The sequence below is a fragment of the Pongo pygmaeus genome, chromosome 15, assembly GCF_028885625.2.
Source record: "Pongo pygmaeus isolate AG05252 chromosome 15, NHGRI_mPonPyg2-v2.0_pri, whole genome shotgun sequence".
NCBI classification, from domain to species: Eukaryota; Metazoa; Chordata; class Mammalia; order Primates; family Hominidae; genus Pongo; species Pongo pygmaeus.
In genome coordinates, this window is record NC_072388.2 from 28,161,228 (window position 1) to 28,179,303 (window position 18,076).

Here is an 18,076-nt window from a genome sequence, read left to right on the forward strand (position 1 = left end):
TTCACTTTTAAGTTATACAGAAACATTTGTTTCAAAGTGGATAACATTCTAACCTAAGTAGGGTGTTTGTTTTTGTTTTTAGCTTAAACCATTTAGAAGAGTTACCAAAAATGACATGGTTAATATACATGATTTGATGACTCTTTCTATGAAATGTAAGTTTTACCTTTCTCCTTAAATGTACAGGTTTTTTGGCCAAAAGATAATAAAATGCCTGCCCTAAGTCAGGTTTTTCTTTCTGTTTTTCTTTATTGTTTGTTTTTGTTAGTGAATGTACAATTTAAAAGAATTCCAGGACAACAGGCATGGAATTGGGACTGTCCTGGACAACAGAGCGTATGGTCAGCCTATTTAATTTAGTGTATTAGAGCAACTCCTCTCCATTAGTCCATCCTCACTCTATGTTTACTTTTGCTCCTTTTCCTTCTCAAAGAATTGAAAAAAAAGCAAAGATCATGCAAGATATAGTTTTTCATGCTTCAAAAATGTATGGAAGCCACTGGATTTACGTAAATATTGTTAAGATTACATCCTAGTTGACATTCCACATTAGTAGATGAAATTAACATCTGTCACAAAGGCTGCTCTGAAGCTAATCAGTTATTTCTGAGTACCTGTAATTTGGTAAAGGAAAGCTAGGCATGAGTGATTCGCTTTACTACTCAAGCAACAACTGATGGCCTGTGTCCAACTAGCTAAAGATGAGTTATCTGAAGATAAGGTTTACAAGGCACAGTACTTGACTAACAGACATCTAGTAAATTCAGACCTCTAGTACAGCCAGAGAGGCCTGCTGCCTTTTCATTAGCAAGACACTACTAGTAACTCATGTGAAAAGAGAAGTCTCTATGTAAGTTGTCCATTGTACTAAAGTTCAAAAGTTCCAAATACATCAAAGAAAAGCACCTTTCTATAGTCCATTAGGGAAAACTACTATATGCTATGCAGTACTCATTCAGGGCAGGAACTGTTAGAATTGAACTGAATTATGAATGTGCTTTAGGTCAAGTCATCTCTCTCTATATATAGACACACTTATATCTACATTTTTGTAAAGTTTGAGGAAAGTACAATTAGTCTACGAGGGAAGTTAAGTGTTGGCATTAGCCCTGGACACAGACAATGTGAAAGGATGCAAGGCAATTCACAATTCAATTCAACCACTGAAGTGGAAAGAAAACTTCTACTTAGCTCGCGATTGATTATGTACAAGTGGGAGGAAGTTTACCTTCAGGTGGCTTCACTCATAATTGACAAAAAATAAGCAAGCAAACAAACTTTATTAAAAGAATAAACATACATATTTGTGAAGAATGACCCTTAGCAAATATACAACCCAAATACTACTACTAAAAGGAAAGCAGGCTGGGCACAGTGGCTCACGCCTGTAATCCCAGCACTTTGGGAGGCCATGGCAGGTTCAAGACCAGCCTGGTCAACATAGTAAAACCCTATCTCTACAAAAAATACAAAAATTAGCCAGGCGTGGTGGCACATGTGATCCTGTAATCCTGTAATCCCAGCTACTCAGGAGGCTGAGGCAGGAGAATTGCTTGAACACTGAAAGGCACTTTTCTTTTTTTTTTTTTTTTTTTTTTTTGAGATGGAGTCTTGCTCTGTCGCCCAGGCTGGAGTGCAGTGGCGCGATCTCGGCTAACTGCAAGCTCCGCCTCCTGGGTTCAGGCCAACCTCCTGCCTCAGCCTCTTGGGACTACAGGCGCCCGCCACCAGGCCTGGCTAATTTTTGTATTTTTAGTAGAGACAGGGTTTCACCATGTTAGCCATAGCCAGGATGGTCTTGATCTCCTGACCTTGTGATCTGCCCGCCTCAGCCTCCCAAAGTGCTGGGATTACAGCATGAGCCACCATGCCCAGCCTGAAAGGTACTTTTCTTAAGGACCCTTAGTTGTTTTCTCAGAACCTGCTCAGAATCAGTGTACTATTCAAGAATGATTCATTGATTTACACTGATAAATATAATTCTTTACATCTACCAATTTTGAACCACAATGATCAATATATGGTCTTACCATAATCTCTTCTTCCACGACACTTGGTTGCCACATCTTATTGGAAAAAAGGCCAGTTCAGTTACACAAGGTAATTAACTTCTTTGGATAGACAGTGGCATCTGAAAATGTCCAGGTGGGTAAGGACTGGCTATCTCCACAATTTTGGTACCAGAGGAGCAAATTCCAAACCAAATTCTGCTACACAAACAGAAATATATTTCAAAAAAAATGAACAATTAGACGTACTATAGATCATATGATTCCTCAAGGGTGAGGAGTATCTCTAAAACAGGCAGATTTAGTATTTCTAAAAGCGATATTAAAATATCTCTCAAATTTCACTAATTTCCCCAATGACAGTCCAGTTCTAATGTTCTCTATATTAATTATAAATGCTGAAGGGGTGGGAAGTGGGGGGAATCTTGCCACCAATAAGAGAACCCTTGTAGTAGTGGCCTCCAAAGTGACTAGGATTCTAGCTGGCCACTAATTGGAATGTGAATTCCAGATGAGGGAAGCCTTCTAGACTAAGGAATAATTTAAATAAATCAATAATACCACACTGTCAAAGTTTAAGCATTTTTAAGTAAATTTCAGCCAACATAATAGGAAGACTTAAATTTTCTCCCATAATCTGATAATTCCAAACTCTTTGTACAAATCTACGGCCTTTCAAGCAAGTGAATAAAGCATTGGGAGGGTCTGCTTTTTACATAGTAGCTATGTGACTTGAGGTAAATAATTTAACCTCTCCAACCTTTAGTTTCCTCATCCTTAAAATAGAGAGAAAATTACTACCACAAAGGGCTACTGTGAAAATCAGAAAAGACAAATGAAAAGCCAAGATACAGATTGGCACACAAAGTAAATGTCAGGAAGGTTTTGTTCCTGGAGGCTCCCCTCTGCTGGCCGTTGTACTGTGAAAGAAACCACCAGTTCAAGGTCCTTTGCCACTCACAGAATTTTCCAGAAGAGGCCCTGGAACCTTGTCTATCATGACCCAAGGCTCCTGGGATAAGCTTTTCAAAATTCTTACAGACAGGTCATCATGAAGTTGCCCTTTGGAGTTCTCACCTGTGATGCTCATGAAATTTCTAAAGAGGACTACCCTGCTTGTAAAAAGCAACCTCCAAGATCTCTTTCCACTGTTATTCCTGAGTGATCTAGTGTGGCCATTTCTTCTGGCTGTAGCCACAGGAAGGTCAGAGCTTTGCTGTCATGTTCTTTTCTGCCCTCAGGTGCCACGAGTCTCAGTAGCCCACAGACTTTGTCTATTGTCACTGTTTCAGGTCTATTCACCACCACTGATTCAAAGTCATCACCAAAGATTAACTGACACCATTCCCCGACTCTTTCCTGCTTTTCACAATGGTGAAAAAGCTACGGTTGTTTGGTCAAGTGGTCATAACCTCTAGTGTTACTGTTCTGAGGATCTAACGGCACTAACCAATCTCTAAATAACTGCAACTCTGTTGGTCACCCATGTTCTTACTTGCAGCTTTCCATATTAGAGACACAGACCAAGCCTTTCAAGGATGCTAAATGCAAAGATGATACCAGCTTTGCACCACAGAACTATACAGATGTCTCAAAATGGACAGTAGACCTCACCTTTCTGTAGGCTAAGAAATAGTATCATGTCTCACCCTAAAAATCTCTTTTTCCTGTGGCAAAGAAGTCACACTTAAATGTCTTCAAACTCCTCCTAGTCCCTCTGCCAAATGCTCCCTTAAGTGTGTTTCTCCCTAAATTCTAACCATGATCTCCTAACACTCTGAAAAGGACATAGCCACTTTTTGTAATGGTAAGAACTCCCTGGTCCAACCCAAGAGGCCCTACCAGAACACAAGCCTACCACCATTTCTCAACAATGTGAGGAGTTAGAAGGGAGGGGGGGAAATGTTCATGTTTAATTGATAAAAAGCTTAAGAAAGAGTGTCTTTAATAAACATTTGACTATTGATAAATGGCCTAATTCAATCAAGTCTCTGGAACTTAATTCTAGCACCTGAACTAGAACTGAATCCCTAGTCTCTTTCTAGCTAGTCATTCACCCAAAACAAAGAAACAGTTCCATAATCATCCTGTAATTATTATGTCATTAATATGACGGATTTAGACAACCTAAGAAAAGGCTCTGTATTTTTGGTATGGCCAAAACTGATACTTTAAAAACTTTTATTAACACTTTAACCTAACAGATTAATCTTAATAATTAACGAAAAGTGCTTTGATTCTTAAGAAAGTTTGAAATTTACATCAACGTAAATGTTGGTGAATAAATTTCAAGCAAAAAATTCCTAGTCAAAAGTCAACTTAAATCATTTACAAAAAAAACAAGCTCATGTAATGATACATGGATTTCATATTTGAACAAATTATTTTATTTGATGTAGAAATACGTTTCTGTTTGTGACATATCAAGTTAGAATTCAATTATATTCAGATTCTTTTTATTCTATTGTTTATGAAAAAGAAAAGAGATATAGCTCTTTATTTAAAATGCTGAATACCCTTTTAATTTTATCTTAACCATCTATTATCTTGTGAAAAACTTTGTATACTGAAACAAGCTTCAACTTTCAAGATACAATACTTCATACATATACCACAGTTCTTCCAATGCCTGGTTGAAAATAAATAATAAAACAAAATGAAACATAACGCAATAAGGATCCTTATTGGACTGATGAAAAAAATGTGCTATGAACTGAAGAGTATGATTATAGCAAATCTACATACCTGTAGCTAATTTTTTAAGTAAAAAATATATTTTTTTTAACTTTTATTTTAGTTTCAGGGGTACGTGTACGGTTTTGTTACACAGGTAAACTTGTGTCATGGGGGGGCTGTACAGATTATTTTGTCACCCAGGTACTAAGCCTAGTACCCCAAAATTGATTTTTTCAAAGCAGGAAATAATATATTGCCTGATTGTAGATTTTAAATGTTCTCACCACACACAAAAGAAAAGATAAGTCTGTGAGATGATGGACATGTTAATTAGCTTGATTTAATCACTGCACAATGTATACACATATCAAAACATTACATCATATATCATAGTATATATAATTTTTATTAGTAAATTATACCTTAACAATGCTGGGGAGGGAGAAAGAATCTTGTAGGATCACCTGCAGTGTTACAAAGGGAACTCAACGTGAGACAGGTAATTCAAACAGTCAGAACTATGAAAATATCAAATAGTAATTCACAAAAATGTAAAAAAAACTACTTACTTATTATGACCCCAATGACACCAAAAATATGTACCATATGTACAATTTGATTAGGAAGCTTCTGAATATATTTTCAGATGGTCCTAATCATTAGATCTCAATGTTCACCTGCTCACAGTAGCTGAAATACCTGCTGTAATACAAGTGGTGACCCTTTAATCTTATGTTCCACTTTTCTCGCCTTTTCAATTTACCACTTGACTCTTTATTTCTAGTTTTTAGCTGCCCCTTCAGTCCTCTCCTCCCCAATCTCTCTGACTGTACAAGACATTGTGTGAAATAGTGTCAATACTTTTGCAAAAGCCTGTATAACATGCCACTCCTAACCAGAATTGATATGGAATCAAACAAACTGAAAAATAAAAATGTTCATGATTACTGTGGATATTTACATAACTGCAAATAAGCAATCTCTTTAATCTTTTCACCCTACACTGAACAATTCCTCAGGTTGAGAGAATCACCTAACTGTAAGAACATTGAGTGTAGGAAAAAAATCAAACTAATTATAAACACCATGTATTATGCACATTCATACTTTTCATTCATATTTTCATTACTAAATTAATACTTTTCAACCATTTTATAATATATGCAGGGAAAAGTGGCTGCCGACAATTAAGGACAGAAGCATTCAGAAATTCCTGAAATTGTGCCTAAAAACAAGCAATACATTCACTAGTTCCTCATCAATCAGTGGTTTAGTCAGAATAGATGCCAATGAACTAGTGAAGGGTGTATATTTTTTTCCTTTTCACCAAAATAAGTTGAACAAGATTCCTGTGTGATTGCATATTTTAAAATCTAAGTTTCATGTTTGCCAACATTGCTAAGCTGCTATATCAATTGTCTGGCTTAATCCAAATAAAACCTTTCGTAACTTGGGAAGAAACTTCTACACAGGAAACTGTAGATTTAGACAGGCGAAATTTGTCTGAATATGCATTGTTTTTGTACCAATTCTTAACTATTTAAATTATATGATATTCTATAACAGCCATAATGGCCATATAATTGAAGACTCCGTATATTTAATTATCTGTTTTTCTAGGTGAGACCAGAAAAAGTAAGAAACAGAACAATGTGAATTTCTCTGCTGCCAAATAACTTCAAGTGGTACTATCACAACTGGTTTTTAATGGTACAAAAATATTTGGTTGACAGTATTAAAAGAATTCCTGTGGGAAATATCTCATATTCTTATAGATTAAAAAATGTTTTGAAGAGTTGTAAGGAAAATCACCATTTTCTTTGTATCTAAATTCTATCAATAGAAAGAGGGAAATAAGGCTGGGCGCAGTGGCTCATACCTATAATCCTAGCACTTTGGGAGGCCGAAGCAGGTTGGTCACTTGAGCACAGGAGTTCAAGACCATCCTGGCAACATGGCAAAACCCTGTCTCTACTAAAAATATAGAAAATCATCCAGGCGTGGTGGCACATAGCTGTAGTCTCAGCTACTTGGGAGGCTGAGGTGGGAGAATCACCTGAGCTTGGGAAGTTGATGCTGCAGTGAGCTCAGACTGTGCCACTGCACTCCAGCCTGAGTGACTACAGTGAAACCCTGAGAAAGAGAGAGAGAGACAGAAAAAGAGAGAGAAGGGAAGGGAAGGGAAGGGAGTGGAGGGGAGGGGAGGGGAGGGGAGGGAAAGGAAAAGAAAAGAAAAGAGAAAAGGAAAGGAAAGAGAAGAGAAGAGAAAAGGAAGGAAGGAAGGGGAGAAAGAAAAGAAAAGGAAGGAAGGAAAGAAGGAAGGAAGGAAGCATTTGTCTTGTTTTGTTCCAACATATTCCAACAATAAGGAAAGATTTAAGAAATTGAAATCTCATTTTCAAACTCACTCTAAAGTAATGCTGGGGAAATTAAAAGATGAGTAGTATCTTTTATTATTAAAAAACACCCTATATTTTTACCTCTATTGCCACATTTGGGTTTAGATTTTTCACCTTAAACAAGGTGATGACGCAAGGTCAGAGGTCAAAGATTACCCTGATACATAAATCAAAGCAAACGAATATAAAAACAAAGCAAGGAAGGAAACTTCATGTCACCATCAACACCTATAAGACTGCATTCTACCAAGTTCTAACAGTCTGAGTCCAGCCCTGCAATATTGATCATTATACTAGTTCTTTGGTATAGTTTGAGAGCTTATTCAATGATTCCAGTCTAATACACACACACACACACACACACACACACACACACACACAAAGTTTCATATAATTATCCACTACACTCTTCTTTAAAAGATTTATAAATAATTAAAAATTGTGGTTTTCTAAAGGTTTTATAATGGGGCACGGACTTCCATGACAGATAAGTGGTAGTTAGTGGGAATATCTAAAAAAGACTTGTGATTGGTTTTGCCAAACTGATAACTCAATTGTTTCCCAGTAAATTTGCCTTCTCATCTCAAAATGACATTTCTGCATATGCACAACCAATTATGTTATATTAGCTATCATCAGATGGAACGATTTAGCAAACAACCTCTAGATGTTAGCATGACAGCAAATTGCAATCTCCCTGCATGATTTCCAAGCACCTTCCTTCTCATGTATCAAGCGATGATCTGCAAATAAGCTTTAAATTTTGGTCTTGAGAACCCGAATTTTGAATCATTGTGTTCCCAAATGTTGCACCATTATCTATTTTATTTCCTTTTTTAAAAATCAAGTGAAATACCATTGACATTGCACTTGTAATTGAAAAGGAGTTAAATCATCTTTCTGTCAAAAATAATGAAAAGCAATGAAAATATGCTTTACTTTTATCAGCAAATGTGTCTTTCATTTAGTAATAATTAGATTAGTCCTTAAAGAATGCTGAGAAGTTGAGATTTGAGAAACTGTTTCAAAACATAACTACTTATAAGATTTGCCCTGATACAGAGGGCAGGAAAAAGATGCCACCTGGGCCTTACAGCCATATTGCTTTTTTAATATTATAATTTTAATTATATATTGAGATAAGAATAAGATAAATATAAATTTTTTTTGCTAATAAGACAGTATGCTAGTCTATAGAGCTTTAAGCTTTAGTCAACAACAGCATTTATTATGCACATATTTACAAAGCAGTATGTATATTACATATATTATCTTAAAATCTCAAAGTAATCTTAGATAAGTCACAAATATACATTCATAGACTTACAAATGTTCTGCATTCTCTAGCAAGGTCACTAACAGTTACGCATGAATAAATTAGTGAAGACTTACATACAATCATCTCACAAAAAAAGGTAGTAATCATTAGAAAATAAAGTTATAAATCTCCCATAAAAGCTATGATAGGAATCTGGTGAAAATAAACAGCACAGTCATGTAGTATGGTCTTCTGGGGCAAGTTTTTAAACCTTATTAATAATAATCCAGTAAGCCCCCCACCACCACCACCATACACAGTGTACTTTTACTCTTTCAGATTGATCTCAATTCTGAATCTAAAGGCCCAAATGAATTCATGTATTTATCAAATGAGCCAATCATCCAACTCTTCCCAGACCATGGACTACAAGGCTTAATGGTTTTAACTTCACAGTCTCACAGGGTATTCTTGTGAAAACTGTCAAATAGTATATACCTGTTTTAAAAAGGTTTACAAGTCTGAGAATTGATAGAAAAATACAAAGCACAGTTTCTCTTGGGAGGCCAAGGCGGGCGGATCACGAGGTCAGGAGATCAAGACCATCCTGGATAACACAGTGAAACCCCATCTCTACTAAAAATACAAAAAAATAGCCGGGTGTGGTGGTGGGCGCCTGTAGTCCCAGCTACTTGGGAGGCTGAGGCAGAAGAATGCCGTGAACCCGGGAGGCGGAGTTTGCAGTGAGCCGAGATTGCGCCACTGCACTCCAGCCTGGGCAACAGAGTGAGACTCCATCTCAAAAAAAAAAAAAAAGGAAAAATATAAAGCAGAGTTTCTCTTTGGGATTGTGAGATATGTGATGAGGCCTCATTTTTTGCAGTCTATCATACAAAATATAAAACAATACTTCGCATCTGGAGGCTATACAAGGATAATGATTTATATAAATATATTTATATAAATAAATTTATTTATTTATATATTAAATATTATTAAATAAATATATTTAAATAAAAATATATTTTAAAAACAGTTAAACATAATCTACTACATATATATTCCACATCTGTAATACATAATATATACAGTTCCAAAATATAATCCTGTTACATTATTAACTTGAAAAGAAATTTTAATTTTAAAAATACAGGCAGGGCACAGTGGCTCATGCCTGTAATCCCAGCACTTTGAAGGCTGAGGTGGGAGGATCGCTTGAGGCCAGGAAATCAAGAACAGCCTGGGCAACATAGTGAGACATTGTCTCTATAAAAAAATTATAATAATTAGCCATTTGTGGTGGCACACACTTGTAGTCCCAAACACTTGGGACGCTGTGGCAGGAGGATCACATTAGCCAAGACTTTGAGGCTGCAGTGAGCTATGATTGTGCACTGTACTTGTAGTCTGGGCCTTATCTCAAAAAATAAAATAATGAAAATAAAATTAGAGTACCAAAATTATATTACTTAAGAATCACTTAATAGGCCAGGCCCAGTGGCTCACACCCAGTGGGATTCCTTAAATCCCAGCACGTTGGGAGGCCGAGGTAGGAAGACCTCTTGAGCCCAGGAGTTCCAGACCAGCCTGGGCAATATGGCAAAATACGATCTCTACAAAAAATTAAAAAATTAGCCAGGCATGGTTGCCCACACCTGTAGACCCAGCTACTCAAGGGGCTGAGGTGACAGGATCACTTAAGCCTGGAGGCCGAGACTGCAGTGAGCTGTAATTGTGCTACTGCACTCCAGCCTGGGCAGGAGAGTGAGATTCTGTCAAAAAAAAAAAAAAAAAAAAAATCACAGTAAAATGACAAAGTCTATACTTCATCATTAAATCAGAAATCAGTAAACATATAATATAGCCAATTATAAACTTGGAATAAAAATATATACACCTAAGCCCCAAAGACCATCATTAGCTTAAAAGGAGTTTGTTGGTCCAGGGCAGTTGGATTGGTCAAGCACCTAATTACTTCCAGCTTTCTCAATCTATGTGGAATGTGTGCAGTATCTAAAATTAGTAATAAAGAGAAAAATGACACCACAACTATTAAGAAAACAATGTATAATACAATTAAAGTGAAACAATTACAAGTAAAGTAATGCTACTTTCAAACCAAGGCACTAACCTTACTTCTTTAGTGAGCTATCTACTTAAAATCTCACTGTTAAATTTCTTTAGCCAAAAGATGATTCCGAAAAGTGAAACTATATGCTAGGAGTCTTATAAATGCTATTACTCCATTTAAATACATTTAAGAGTAAAATATCAGTTGCCTTTCTAATAAGGTAACAGCCAAAATGAACAGTCATATTAATTGCATCAAGCATCCCTAAAGAGTAACACTGCTCATTTGAGGAAAAAAAAAATATATATATATATATGTGTGTGTGTGTGTGTGTGTGTGTGTGTGGTAGATAGGTAGATGATGTACTATGAAACCCAACTAGCTCTTCCTCTGGAATTTTTTTTCCTTGCTTTAAAACAATTCCTCCTCAGTCTACATATTCAAGGTTTCTTTGATAGTATAAAGTAACAGTGTTTCAAAGTGAAGTCAATTATTGTTATTATTTTTTACCCTCCTGAAAACAATAACCATGTACGCTAACAGAATACATATCTTTATATACAACCAGGCTTCAACGTCACACACTTGCAAACTAAATAAACATAATGTAAATAAAACCCTGGATCAATACTTTCTAAAAAGAAAGAATAACATATTATATAGCCATGCATTGTTACATACAAAAAAGCAAGACTAGATTTTTCATCTAAACTAGAAGATGGAAGAAATAATTATTTACTTATATAAGTCAGTATATACTTAGGGTACGTTATCTTAAAATAAGTATTTTTTGTTGAATTACCATCACAATGTTTCAAGTACAATCGTGTCTGCTACATAATTAGAGAACAACTATACTCTAAATTCTAAATAGTAACAATAATAATTTACAGGTGAGTTTCTCAGGGAAACTTATGCAGCCTTGTACACCTCAGTTGCTCATCCCAAAGGAAATGTCCTATGATGTTACTGAAACTGTCAGCCAATATTTCCAATGCTTGTATGATCTATGTTAGTATTTAGGGAGCTCCTGAACAAAATGAATGAAAAACTTCTTAACACATTTAAAACAACAGATATGGAAGACTCAGAAAGATCAGGACAACCTTCTGCTGTAAGTTCCACACGACTTCAGCCCACACAGTAAATTGTAAATGATTTCAAACCCTCTGCTCTCTCCTGAAACATCCACTCCCCAAACTCCTGTCATCCTTCCTCATAGCTGACGTCCTCATAAGGTACTTCCAAAAAAAAACTGAAATAAAAGACAAAAGAACTCCCTCCCACTTCCTTAACTCCACACTGACACTCTGCCATTCCTACTGTCACAACACACAGAGATCCCTGTATCCTGTGATGGACCGTCAGCTCTCTTAATTTTGTTTCTGCTGGGATAATACTATATTCTGAAAGAGATGACAAATGACAGAAAAACTGAAAAAGTCCTCTGTCCAGAAACACTATCCAGTATATATTTATTTACAGTATTCTGTATATAAATAACTCTCAAGTTCACATCTATAAATCTAACCCCAATTTTTTTATAACCTTAAAAAAAAAAAAGTCAGATCTTTACCTTAACTATTCCAAACAGTCAAACTTTTCAAACTTCTTTGAGAGACAGAAGAAACTACTATAATAAATACAAAAGGAAAGAATTCCCCTTATAAATCAGTCACCAATCAGGGCTGATGATTTTCCCTTTCCAGTATTTCTCCTGGTGTCTCCCCCAAGAGTCTTGGCTCATGTTCCAACTAGCTCATGACTGAACTTCGGTGCTCTTTCTGCCATAACATTTTTAGCATTCTAAAACCTCCACACAGCAAATCCGTCTTTCACATGTCCTTGGTATGATGTCGCTATGAAAAGATTACTGAGGCTTCTGGCAATTTGAGTTTAATGCAAGGCCTTTTCATAACTGTACTTCCCTTAAATACCCCAGCCACCACCTGCAGGCCTGCTGCACTCCATAGGTGCTTGCTGTCCCTTCTCCCTCTGCTCTCATCTCACTCTCTCCATGTAACACGCCCCTTGGTAGCTTCTGAGACACCTGGAATTCACCCTCCGTTTAAAATCCCACTACCAAACCTCTTGAACCAGGCATCAGTCTCTCCATCCTGAACTCCATGAGCAAGTGGGGGGCGGGGGAGACGGAGAATTCAAGCTGGTCAAAACAAAGTCTATCAATATTACTTTGACCCAATTTGAATATTCTCTGACACTACTTCACTTGCTTTAGAATTTAGAAAGTTAAAATTGTACAGAATTACCTTTGCTTTTTGAGAAATTTTATTTTACATTGTATATGTGCTTATGAAGCATTGCTGTTTAATTAACTGGTCTGCATCCAAATGGAGAGGGTTGTATACAAGGTTTTCACAGTGCCTAGGAGTGCTCCTGCTGACCCACAATAGACATTCACAATACTGATGTGGAAAAGGAGCATGATATGACTTCCATCAGCATTAGACAAAATGTGTCATTTTCTTGGAAGTTGCAAACAGTTGACATTACCCGTAATATAAATTTCCATAAATAAATTCCTGGCACTCATTGTTACCTTAGTCTAGAACTTTCACAACTTTCTAGATCAGTGATTTTTTTCCACCTGGAGCTTTTAACAACCCTGTGCTCGGTGCCACAATTTACAACCCTTAAGGTTTAGCAAACTCTGTTACAAATAGTTTAAAGAAAGCAATTCATGATTATTCAAGTGATAATTAGAAAGCAAAAGGAGTGCTAGCCAGTCCTCCAGGGCTGAAAAATTCAGCACCTTTAGAGACCTCTGTCTCCACCCCTGAAACACTGGCTGTTTACACTAAGAAGACTGGCGCCATGGCCCCCTCTCCCTCACATCTGTATCACCCCCTTCCATGCAACATCCATCTGGATGGCTCCAGAGGCAACCTGAAAATCCAAATTGCAACTGTAAACAGTGGTGGGTGGGCTGAGTCTCCTCTGGGGGTGGCCTGGCCCCGGATAATGACCCTTCTTCTAACCTGCCTTCAGTGGCCGCTGTCCAGAGCCCCACGGCCTCAAACTTAAGGACACAGCCAGCCTCGGGGTGTTCCTGGACATCACCCCCACCACTTCAACGTCCTACTATAAGCATCCTGGGAATGAAAAATAGGAAGGTTGCAACTTTCAGGTTTTGTCGTTGGAAAATGTGTTTCCATGCTCATACAGAGGTGGAACTAAAAGATGACAGGGCCTTGGGTAGCTGCAGTCCTGGTCAGTTGTTTTGACAACTGGCCGAGTCAATCACACTCTCTTAAAAGCTTATCTGACAGGTGAGAAATTCCTTGTCTCCAGGTCATTCCAGGGGCAGAGCTCTGGTGCAGGAAGGAGGATTCCTGCACCAGGAATGCGCTGGGCCAGGGTCCGTAGGGGAGAGAGGGGAAGAAAACTGGGAAGTCTCAAGGACAAGGAGGGGCGCGGCGAGGAAAGGGCAAGATACCTGGAAATGTCATGAGAAGGATGGAAATGGGTGAGGAGGAGGCGGACTGGAAAGAAATCGGTGAATAGAGGAAGATGGGGCGAGAGGAGGATGAGCAACAGCGAGCGCAGCGCCTCGGGTTGCAGGCGTCCAGCCGCGGCGGGGCCAGCCGCTTCCAGAGCGCCGGCGAGGCTGGCTGCTGGCCGAGCCCCGGGAGCCGGAAAGTTGGCGCGGAGAGGGCCAGCCGAGCAGCGCCCCCTGCGCCGCGGGGAGGCTCCGGGCTAGCAGCGGTGCGGCGACTTACCTTCTGGTCGACGATGGAGCAAGCCATCTCGCGGACGTGCGCCAGACTGTAGTCCCCGGACGAGTCCTGCAGCAGCAGCACCGGCTCACGGCTCAGGCCGATCTGCAGATGGAACGAGATGCCCCCGACCGGGGCCGCGACAGGAGCCAAGAACGGCGCGGGCCCGGGCCCGGACCCTGGGACCAGTGCGGCGGCCGCTGCGGCAGCTGCCGCCGCCACGGGCAGCAGCGGGCTGGGCGGCCGCAGGACCGGAGGGGCGCTCATCGCTCGGCGGGGCGCAGGGCCGGGCAGCGGAGGGCGGGGGCTGGCGGCGCGGCAGCAGAAAAGTTTTGCAGCCGCTGAGCCAGGAGCTTCTTTCTCCGAGAGCCCAGACGGAAAATGAAAACTTTCCGGAAAAGTCCCCGGGCGGGGGGAGGGCAAGGGGATGAGGATCGGGAGGGGAGGGGACTAAGGGGAGGAGATGGGGAGGAGGGAAAATGGCCGAGGCGGGAGGACTCTGCGGCCCGGAGCGCGGCAGCCGCCTCGGGGCCGCCGGCACTGGGGAGGCGCCGCCGCCGCCGCCAAGAATCTGCCGCCTGGCGCGCTCGGAAGGACAGGGCGACGGGTCGGCGCGGCCCGAGCGCCGGGCGGGGGCGGAGGCGGGGGCGGGGGCGGGAAGGGGGCGTGAGGGGCGGGGAAGGGGAGCTGGGGGCGGGCACTGGGGAGCCACCACCCGGCGGGCGCGGGAGTCGCAGGAGCAGTGGCCGCAGGGTGCCCGGTCGCCGCCCCCTCCGCCCGCAGTTCCCGGGGCCTGAGCCTCCGCGAGCCGGGATAGGACCTAGTGGCGGGGCTCGGAGCCGCCTCTGCAGGCGCGGCCCTTCCCTCCCTGCAGGGATTCCCGTCCTCGCGGGTCCCGCTGCCCCGACAGCCGACGGAGTGGATGGGGTGCACCGCCTCAGACCCGCTTCCTGGGGTCGCGAACTTCCCAGGCCCCACGGTCCCTGCCACCTCTTCCCAATGCTGGAGGACTACGCACTTCTACAAGTGAGGTGACTTTTGAGGAATTCAAGAATGCTGATCACAGCGGTTCCCCTTGGGTCTTACCTTCGGAAGGTCAAGGGAGGACGGTCATCCGGAACCCACTTACATCCAGGCCCCTCTGGGAGCCCTGGGGTTTGTTGCCAAAGAGGGTAGGAAGCCAATCCACAGAAAGGGATTTAAACTTGTCTCTACCCTTTTTGTCGCTCTGACTCGCCCTCACAGCCAACCCTACCTACTCCACCCCAGCTCCTAAGGCACCGGATATACACAGTGATCTAAGGAGAGGGTCGCTTTGGAAAGGAAAGGCATTGACTGCCCAAGGGCAGGAGGAAGGTCTGATGCGGTCTCCTTTTCTTTACCTTATTCTTTGCGCCTGAAGTTTCTACTCTGGAGCTTCAGAAACTATTTTCCTTCTCCTCTATCAATCTGAAGTCTGTTATATAGGAGCAGTGCTCACAAGTCCACCTCAGCACCGCCACCGTCATCACAAGCACAGCCATCAGGATTGGGCACAACCTGCCCTAATTTGGATCGCCGTTTATTTTTATTGTTGTTTTGGCAGGGTGGGGATTGCTTTACATTCGTTGGAGATGAATTATAATTCTCCCCTCCAACCAGGGTGGGCTTCATTGGTTGTGCGACTGTGCAGTTGTATAGGCCACAGCTCATAAGACCCGTGTTTGGTTTAATATTCCGGGACAATAGTCTACTGTCGCTGTTTTGTTCTTCTTCATAATTTTTAATCAAGGAGTCTCACATTTGTATTTTGCAATGGGCCACGCAGATTATGTAGTCAGCCCTGCCTGTCTCTTCGCCACTTCCCTAGACTTTCCCCTTCCCCTCCGTGAGTACACACAAACATACCTAAACAAATCTTTTGTATTTTGTATAGCTTATTTTGTTCTGTTTTATTTATATTTATTTATTTATTTATTTATTGTCTTAACTTCTGGTTGTGACCCAAGATGTTGCAAGGTGGCTTCCTTTAGAACCGTGTTCCCAGGGTCAGTAATGGAGCCTCAACACTGCAAGGCTGCACAACTACATTGAAGAGACTTGAATTTATTCTCTGAATGTGATGATTTGATAAGGTCTACCTGTGTTTACATTTTCCCTGCATAGTTACTTATGAGGTGGTCCTCTTCATCCATGATACAGGTAGGTAATTTTCCTAATGTTCTAGACTCAGCTAATCTAGGAAAATGGTGGAATTTTTCTTGATGAAATGCCTTTCTGAATTCTGAAGGAGGTTTTTTCTTTTAAATGTCCGAAACTATACTTCATTTTCTTTCAAATCAGAATAAAGTTAATATTCCACAGTTCTCTATTATCAAAAAAAAGCTTGCTGGTCAGTTTACAAGAGACTTACAAAAAGCTAGTTTCATTTGAGATTCCAGAGCGCTGAAGACATTCATGTTTTATAGATATCACAACTGCACGTTGAGGACTTCTCTGTTCCAGGCACTGTGCTGGCACCAGTTGCACAGCTGTGAAGACAGGTGGTCCTTGCCCTAAAAAGATCACAGTGAAAAGGGGAGGGGGGATGGAGTAAAACCACAAATGATATTATTTCTAATATTCATAATTGCAATGAATTTTTTAAACCCAATGGTGAAGACAGTGACTTGTGGGAGGAGAGGTGAAGAAATGGGCACTGCTCTGGACTGGGAATGAGAGAAGACTTCACTGAGAAGTTTACATTTGAGCCAAAATCTGGATGATAGAAAGGGTAGACTTCAGAAGAACTGGGGGAATAACACTGTAGGCATAGGTAACAGAGAGTGCAAAGACTCTAACACAGAAATATATTTAACATTTTCAAGGCATAGGAAAAGAGGGGCAAGTGCATGAGATGAGGTCAGAGAGCTAATAGAAACCAGGTTACCAGAAGTCTTGAAAGCCATGGTAAAGTGTTTTTATTTTAATTCTCAGTGCACTGCCAACCCATTGGAAGGTTTTAAAGCAGGGAATAGTAAGATTAATTAGCATGTTTTAAAAGATTACTCTGGATTTTGTGTGGATTATAAGAGAAAAGAGTAAAAGTGGAGACACTCGGTAGGAGACTATTGCTGTTTTTCAGTCTAGAAACACGGGTTAGACTCCTATGGTTGTAGAAGAGATGCTAAGAAATGGAAAACTGCAGGCTCTATGTTGGCGGAAGTTCTTGCTGAATGAATCAGAGATTTACAAGGAGTGAGAAAACAAGGGTGTCACAAAAGACTCCCAAGTTTCTGAGCAATTGGACTGATGATGGTGCCAATAATTGACACGGAAGATAGAGAGTGAGCAAGTTCAGGGAGAAATAAGATTTCTACTTTGACCATGTTGAGTTTGATATGCTGCTAGATATTCAACTTAGAAATAACATCTAGAGCTGGATATATGGGTCCAGCATCCGGAAAAGAGAAGAGGGTCAGAAATACATTTAGAAATCTTCTCAGCGTGCAGAAGGCATTTCAATGTGAGATTAGATGAGAGCTCTAGAGAGAAAGAGCTTCAAGTACTTATCAGTTATGAGACTTACAGGAATTTTAAAAAAAGTATGAATAACTCCTTGTTAGACTATGATTTATCGATAGTATGAAAGATTTATGTAGGGTGTTGGAAATAATTGATAAGGAAACAGGAGAAGGAATTCTAAAGATGCCCTAGAAAATTAACATTACTTTTAAGAAGGTGAAATATTACTGAATGCAAAAGCGTGAATAAAGAAAAACAAGAAGAAAAAAATCGTGTATCTACCGGACCTCCCCATCGCAAGCAGAAAATTCCCATGGAGTTGGTTATTGCAATTTCTATTGTAGGCACCTGAAATCTAACAGTTTCCCAACTGCTACTCACTTTTGCTGAATGACAAGAGAATGAATAAACAGATAATATCTATAACAAACCTGGTGTATATC

General features: G+C 40.3%; 1 protein-coding gene across 2 annotated transcripts in view; it reads right to left on the reverse strand.

Annotated features, from left to right (window-relative positions):
• Nucleotides 1–14,805, reverse strand: part of PRKD1 (protein kinase D1) — a 362,251-nt gene extending 347,446 nt beyond the window's left edge. Inside the window, exon 1 of one of the 2 annotated variants that reach the window (XM_054448321.2) lies at nucleotides 14,154–14,805. In XM_054448321.2, coding sequence (XP_054304296.1) covers nucleotides 14,154–14,417 — 264 coding nt within the window. In that variant the 5' untranslated portion in view covers nucleotides 14,418–14,805. The remainder of the gene's footprint in view (nucleotides 1–14,153) is intronic. The other variant, XM_054448320.2, reaches the window with a different exon arrangement.
• Between the last annotated feature and the right edge of the window lie 3,271 nt (nucleotides 14,806–18,076).